At 54.4% G+C, this 7645-nt stretch overlaps 1 protein-coding gene across 1 annotated transcript in view; it reads left to right on the top strand.

Moving 5' to 3' along the window:
- Window positions 1-2522: 2522 nt before the first annotated feature.
- Vax2 (ventral anterior homeobox 2) overlaps window positions 2523-7645 on the top strand; it is a 24321-nt gene continuing 19198 nt past the window's right edge. Inside the window, exon 1 of the mRNA XM_032906242.1 lies at window positions 2523-2769. Within this exon, the coding sequence (XP_032762133.1) occupies window positions 2523-2769 (247 nt within the window). The remainder of the gene's footprint in view (window positions 2770-7645) is intronic.

Raw genomic sequence — 7645 nt, 5'->3', positions numbered from 1 at the left:
CAGGTCACCAGGAGACCCAGAACAATCCAACACACCCTCCCAAACCATCAGCCTCCCCAGGAAGTCCAGCCATCAGCCTCTCCAGGAAGTCCAGCTCACTGTGAACTAAGCCAGAAAAGGCTCCTGGAACAATACTTGACCTCCTCCATCAGCGAAATGAAGATTTAAAATCATGAAAAGAAACTGGTGGTGGTATATACCTTTAGTCCCGGCACTTAGGAAGCAGAGACAGATCTCTGAGTTTGAAGCCAGCCTGGTCTACAGAGTGAGCTCTAGGACAGTGAGGGCTACACAGAGAAACCCTGATTGGAAAAACCAACCAACTAAAACATTGCGAAAAGAAACAACTCTGCTTTTGTTGGCACAAAAACAGCTTCGTTGGTGTCAGGGGGAGCCGCTTGGGTGGAGGGTATAAGGTCTAGCTGCTGTTAGCTTCTTTTGCTTCTGTTTTGCTACACTAGATGTAAGGCATACTTTTAAAAATTGAGAAAGCCAGAGATGAGATAAATGCAGATGGCCCAGGTAAGGTGGCCAATGTGGGGGGAGGGCACTGGCCCCTGTGGGGGCTGCTGAGAACTCCTACAGGCTAGGAGGGGACTAGCACAAGGCTGGCCACTTTGCCCAGATCTCAGTTATCCAGTTGCCTTAACTATGCCAAGCACTGGTGCTCTCTCAGTTTCTCTCTCTCAGTTTCTCTCTCTCTCTCTCTCTCTCTCTCTCTCTCTCTCTCTCTCTCTCTCTCCTCCCTCCCTCCCTCCCTTCCTCCTTCCCTCCCTCCCTCCTTCCCCCCTTCTCCCACACAACCAGCACGACGTGAACTTCAGACACCTACAGTTAGTCCACACTGCCCCCTCTGCGGGCCCTAATTGCATACCATGGAAGCCATTCCTCCTCTATTGTCTCTGGCTCAAAGCATTCTGGCTGCATCCCCTTCCTTCTCCCACCCTTTCTGTCTTCTTTTTTCCTCCCCTTCTTTCCGAGTAGGGGCAGCAGGCATCCTCTCTGTGCCCTTTTCTTTCCTTTACCAACGTTACAAGAATCAGTGAGAGTGGCATAGTCACTGGTGCACATCTACCAACATCCCCTTTGGCTAAGGACACCCGGGATTGGACAATACCCAAACCATACATTCACACGCAAGGAACACAGCCAAGGCACTGACTGACTCCCCACACCCACACACCCATTCACTCTCAGAGACAGAGACCCCACAAGCCTACCTCTGGTGGTCACAGACACCCTCAACCAGATCTTGGGACCTCCTGAAGTACCTTAGCTTGGACTCATACCAAGCATTTGGCTCACCTAGGGGTACCTGATTTATTCTAGATCTGCAAGTGGAAGATAGGAAGAGTCTAAGGGATCAGGATACCGGTCTTTAGAGAAGGAGCCATGGACCCTCGATTACACACATAACTTCCATCTCAATTTTTTCCTCAAACCGCTTTTGAAGCTGAACCAAATACAATGAGGTTGGTCCCCACCTCCTGAAGCTGTCTAAACAGAAGCTGGACTCTGCAGAACGTGTAGCCAAGAGGACACCTCAAAGCTCCAGGCTCCGGTCCAGGGTGCACCAGGCTCCAGTCCAGGACCCTGTCCTGGGCCGGCATTGAACAAGGGCTTCTACACCGAAAGCGCAAGAAAAAGCCCAGTCTCGTTCTCTAGGTGTCAGTCCGGGGGAGTAACAACCTCAGCTGCGAGAAAGCCCAGCGTTTGTTTCTGGCAGTACAACTTGGTGGTCTGCCGGTCCAGCTAGGCACCTCACCCCGGCTGGGGACAGTGCATGGGCCTCCCGGACTTGTCTAGCGAAACTCGTGGGATATCCAGGATAGGTGTTATTCTGTGTGCCTGAGTGTGAGTGTTGGCTTGGCCGGAGGACCGGTGCCCTGAACCCCAGGCCTACACCCCACTCTTCACCCCCACCGCCCCCACCGCACCAAGTTCTGGAGCCCAGCAAACCTCCTGTTTTCTGCCGGGTCGAGCCGGGGTCGCCTTCCTCGAGCTCTGGGTTATCCATCAGGCGGAGCTAGCCTGAAAGCTAGGTGCATTTCTCTGGGGACACAGGGAACAGAGAGAAGAGGGGCGAGAGGGATAAATAGATGGGAGATAATAAAGTTTATGAGAGGTATGGGGCGGTCTTCTGTACGACGGGGCCGTCCTGTCCTCCTCCTATTGCCAGGCTCTAAACACCGCCCCACGCGAGGAGGCGCGAAGACACTCTCCCTCCCCCTTCTCCACATTTCCCCCTCCCTATTATCCCTCCTCCTTCTCCTTCCCTCCCCTTGTCCCTCTTCCCCTCACCCCCTCCTCTTTTCCTCTCCCCGAACATTCTCCCAATGCGCAGCGCCTATGGAATCCACCCAGAGTCCTGGAACCCCAGCTCGCACCCAATCGCGGACGGGGGCGGGGCCTGTAGAAGGGGCGGGGCCAATGGAGGAAGGGATGGGGAGGGGCAGGGAAGGACCTGCTACCCCGAGCTAGGACTAGCGGCTTCTGTGGCCCAGGCAGCAGTGGCGGCCGGCATGGGCGATGGGGGCGCGGAGCGGGACCGCGGCCCCAAGCGCCGGGAGGAGCCTGGTGGCCGCAGCGGGTGTCGTGGGGAGCACCGCGGAGCGGAAGATTTGCGTGCTGACACGGGTAGCGCGAGTCCGAGGGAGATTGCTGGGACCTCCGCCTCCAGCCCCGCGGGCTCCAGGGAGAGCGGCGGGGACAGCGACGGACAACAGGCGCTCGGTGAGACGGACCACTGCCGCCGCATCCTGGTACGAGGTAAGGGGACGGCTGTCCTGGGCCACCAAGCTGCCTTTCCTGGGGCCTCCGACCTCCCATACAGCGTCCATCTCTCGGCTTATATACTGGTTCATTCATTCAGCAGTTCATCCTGTAAATACTCCGAGTGCCTATTGTGTGCGGGACACTGAGCTGAACGCGGGGGACAAAGCAGGGGGCTGGAAGAAGTCCTTGTTTCTCCGCCTTGCAGTTCATCCTGCCGGACAGGTCCTCTTTCTCTAGGCCCATCCGGGCTGGTTGGTATAGAATCAGTTGGGGAAGCCGGACACCAAGAGCCAGGGCCTCTGAGTCGGGGTTCTCAGAGCAAGGGCGGAGAAAGTCACGCGCGCTGTAGGGGCAGGATTGGGAGGGACCCGAGTGGGTAGCCGCTGAAGAAGGCTGGGCCACGTAGGCGGCCGGACGGCTTCAGCCCGGTCTTGTTTCCCAGCTCCTGGCCTTGCACGGGTTGGTGCTCAGAGATGGCTGGGCGGGCGGACTAAGGTAGGGTAGGCTGCCCTGCCGCGGCTCCGCTGCTCCAGTTCCCACTCGCTCGGAGCCGCCGACTCAGGCGCTCCTCCGCCTGGCCTGGCTGACGCTTCTTCCTCGGCTCCACCCGCCCTCACCCCGAGTACAGCCCCTTCCCCCAAGCGGCGAACTTGCATTCACAATACTCTCTTGCTCTCGTCTGTCCAGATCCAGGCCCCTAATGCCAGTGTCCTCGGTCTGGGCCGAGGTAGATAATTGGAGAAAGAAGTCTCCGGTCCTGAGGTCAACTTGATCCCAGGCCTGAGGCCTGTTGTTTTCCACCATCCTGGGGTTTTGGATTTAATTCACTGAGCTTCCCCCTAGCTGCCTCCCGCAGGCCTCAGGAGGCCAACGACCATAGCCAACTTTCTTTTACCTAGGAGAACCTAGGTTTCTCTCACCCAAGTCTCACATCTTAGAGCAAGTGGAATACAACTTTCCTGTACCCTACCACCACCACCACCACCACCACCATCTCAGATCCCTGGGGATCTAAGATCAAGCTATGGCAGGGCACGGAGGTACAGGAAACTTTTTTGAATGGAGCCGCTGGCAGGGATCCTACTAAAGAAACACTCCTGGGAATAGGTGTGGTCATTAGAAGGTTGCTGCCATTGTAGGGACCGGCTTGGAGTTAAAGCTACGCGGGAATCTCGGCAGATGTGAGGACTTGTCGGTTACTTGGGGTTAATATGAATTCCATTTTGTCATCTGAGGGCTTCTAAGGGCAAGGCGTGACCACCAGTTGAGTTTCTTAGTGGAAAGCTGCAAGTCTTCCAGAAGACACAGCTCTACGGCTCTCAGGCGAAGGACCTTGCTAGTGCTAGGCATTAAGAACAGGCGGGTTTCCCTGGTCAGGATGGCTGAGTTCTGAGCCCAAACACCACCCCCTCCATTCTACCAACCTTCGTGTAGAGCAAATAAACCTTGTTCATGGGCATCAGTGGGATTGTCTCTGGTGCAGACTTGCAGATGTGGGAGTAAAATGTGGCCCTCCATCCTCTGGGGTAGAGTCATTTAAGTCAAGCAGTGAGACACATATATGTCAGTTTGCCCAGGTACGTCCTCAGGGGTATACTTTTATAATGCACCCACACAAAGTAGTTCCCTTACATTCGTAAAATATAATGGAAATTTTAAACATGAAGTACAGTTAGCCACGGGACTGAAATAAAAAGCAAATGCAGAATTCACAAATCCCTCTGCCCCTCCCCCATTTGATGATGGGGCTGTTATTACAGGCCTGAAGTGCCCGGGACGTCATTTACCGCTAATCCCTCCTAGGCAGGGTCACCCCTGTCAGTCTCTGCTCAACTACTCAGTCGAAGCCCCACCACAGTTAAGGGTGGAGGCTTCCATAAGTAAAGCACCAACATTGGGGAAGGCAAACCTTCGTCGTCTAAAATGAACAGCCCTCAAAAAGAGTCCTCAGCACATTGTACCCCTGTCCTTCAGTCTTCGGAATACATACCCCCCCCCCATATCTTCTAAGGAAGCTATTAAAAGGTGCAAGGAGAGGTCGCTCTGGGCATAAGGCTCTCCTAAGAAATGACCCCACCCTCTCCACTTCTTTTCACCCTCCTTCCCACCCACCCCTGGGTGTGGGATTTGTTGAGAGAGGCTTTTAGCACTGGAAAGGCCAAGGACAGCTGGAGGCGGAGGTAAGCAGAATTCGTGTCTCACCTCCTACCTCCGTGATTTCCTTATTTCCTGGAAGCTTGCTGCAGATTCAAGATCCTGTCAGAAACACAGACAACACTCTGCAGGCTCTCCAAAAATATTTGTGAAAGGAAGGATTGGGTAGGACTGGAGAGTGACCTATGAATCCTGTTTAATGGATAGGGTGGTGTGACTTGTTAGTCAGAAGCCTCTCTTAACTATCCCCAACACACACACACACACACACACACACACACACACACACACACACACACACACACACACACAAATCATGGCCCCAGGGAATGAGTTGCTGTGGAAAGACAGCAGTTTAGAACCAGCTGATAAAGGAGAATCAGACCACCTTGAAAAAAAAAAAGAAAAAAGCAGTGAGGGTCTCCTCGGTCCTCTGACTAAATGTACTTGGCCAATGTCTCAGATTTCCCCTGAGAATACAACGCTGGGAGCCTCGGAAGCCCCCCACCCCCACCCCAGTTCTGTTCACCCTGCCTTCAAAATGGAGGTGTTGTCTCCAGCGGCTGGCATAAGTACCGTGCCACCAAGATGACTTCCACAGTGAGGCTTCCTCCAGGACTCCACAGTCTTTAAGGCATCCCTTGTGGCCTCCCCTTGGCCAAGGAGGGGTAGTGCCAGAAGGAAGGGGCCTCCAACTCTAATCTCACCCTGCAGCTGGCCAACACTGTGCTGACTTTTCACTGGAGCAGAACTGGGACAGGCAGAGGAAGAGGGAAAAGAGTAGTTCACAGAGCCCAGCAATGGGTAATCCAAGCCTGCCGCCACCCATAGCAACCTAGAAGAGAATTCAACTGATTTTGATTGATCTGCAAAGGCTCCACAATTTTATGGTCAATGCCAAGAGACACCAGTAATCTGCTCGGGTCAGGCCCCTTGAAGCCCAGGGCCTCCTCAGCAGGTCTCCAAACAAGACGCTCCTTTACAGCCTCCCACAGCCTTTGCTTTGTGTCTCCGAATGGCAGATCCTTCCTAGGAGCACCACCACCGGTCGTCCACCCGGGTAATCATCCACTGGGCTAAAACGCTCTGGAGTGGAAGCCGGGTACTCAGAGGTCCACGGGGTCCCCAAGCCTTTGACTTGAAATAGCTTAAACCCTGACCTGAGCACGATTTGCCCGTTCAAAACCTTCAGCCAGCCGTGACGAAGCACCCAGCAGAATGGTCACTTGGAGCTGGGCCCTGAGCCTAGGAGACCTCCAGGCTTCAGGCCTGGTCTTGCTGAGCAGGCGCTGTGCAGCAAAGCCAGGGCGGCGTTGGACTGCAGAGAGCTGGTCAAGTGCACAACCAATCCTGGGCCTCTCAATCTGTGGCCGCGTTCGGAAACCTTGCTCCCATACAAGCCCGGAACATATGCTGTGGGCTGTAGGAGAGCCGTTCAGAAAATCGCGCTTTGGGAAAATTTGAAGTTTATTTTAATTTTTAAAAATTTTTAACGCTTGCGAGGAGTCCTTTTACATTTTTTCAGGTTGCTTCGTTTTATATTTTCACCATTATTTCGTTTGAGGATGGCCGAAGACCCTCAATCTCACCGCTGGTCTGGGCCGCCCTTGATTTAGGTCTGTATTTCCCCCTTTATGTTCTAACCACCCTCCCACCCCACAGGAATCTGAAGCAGGTGGCAGAACGTGGCATTGTTTCGGCTCTTCCGCCCAAGCCTCATTTTTAGGGAACCGTGGAGACAGTTCTCTCGAATGGCTCCGTTCTCTCGAGCTTTCTTCTCCTGCATAGTCACGGTGGATCCCCACATCCACGGAACCCAACGACTGGGGGCTGAGGACAAATCTTTGGAATACTGGAACTGAGAGTGTGGATCCGGTGCTGCTAGGGAGATCGAGATGTAGGCGGGCTCGCCTCCAAACTCCTCTTCATGATTAGGCATCCATGAGAAAGGGTATCTATGCATCCCTTAAGCCTAGACGCCATTGCTCAACTGTATCTGCCTCCGGTTCTTTCCTGGTTGGATACATTTCTCCTATTCCATTTTCATCGGGGGCGACAGAGGGAGCCTTTTGTTTTGTTTTGTTGCCTTCTTTTTTCTGTTTGTTTAATATGAGAGAAATCCAGAGGACCTGGTTCTCCTGAGATCCGGAGACTGTGAGGACTCGTGTCTGCACCGCAGGTCTGACGAAAGGCGTGGAGGCCAGCAAGCCCTGCCCCGGGAGACCCAGAGTAGCCTCGGAGCCGGGCTTGGCCTCCCTTGAATCCGGAATGGCGGTTAGGGTTCTTCCACTTTCCAGACTCGCCTGGGATTTCCCGCGGCCTAGACACTGCGTAGAGAGGGGGCAGCGATCCTCGATCCTCGAGGATCTGGCCTTCCTGGCCGAGGATGAACGCAATCAAGATTGTAAGTTGAAGCCGGGTGTCAGCCGGAAGAGGCAGTGTCTCTCTCAAACCTTAGAACACAGAGCTGTGCACTCCTTCTTCTTGACTCCGTCCACAGACACCAATGTCTGTGTACCTGAATGATTGAGCCTACGCGTGTCTTAGCCTGGAGATTGCTGTCTGTCTCCTAAGGCTGTAAAACTGTACCCGCCCTGGACTCCTGGATCGAGCGGAGAGGGAGGGAGCGTCAGGAGAGTGCTGGTGGAAACCGAGGAGGAGGGGAGGAGGAGGAGGAGGAGGGAGGGGGAGGGGGAGGAGAAAGAGGGGGGGGGGA

The sequence above is a fragment of the Rattus rattus genome, chromosome 6 (assembly GCF_011064425.1).
Source record: "Rattus rattus isolate New Zealand chromosome 6, Rrattus_CSIRO_v1, whole genome shotgun sequence".
Taxonomy (NCBI): Eukaryota; Metazoa; Chordata; class Mammalia; order Rodentia; family Muridae; genus Rattus; species Rattus rattus.
Note: the sequence above shows the minus strand (reverse complement) of the source record. Positions and strands in the feature narration are given on the sequence as shown.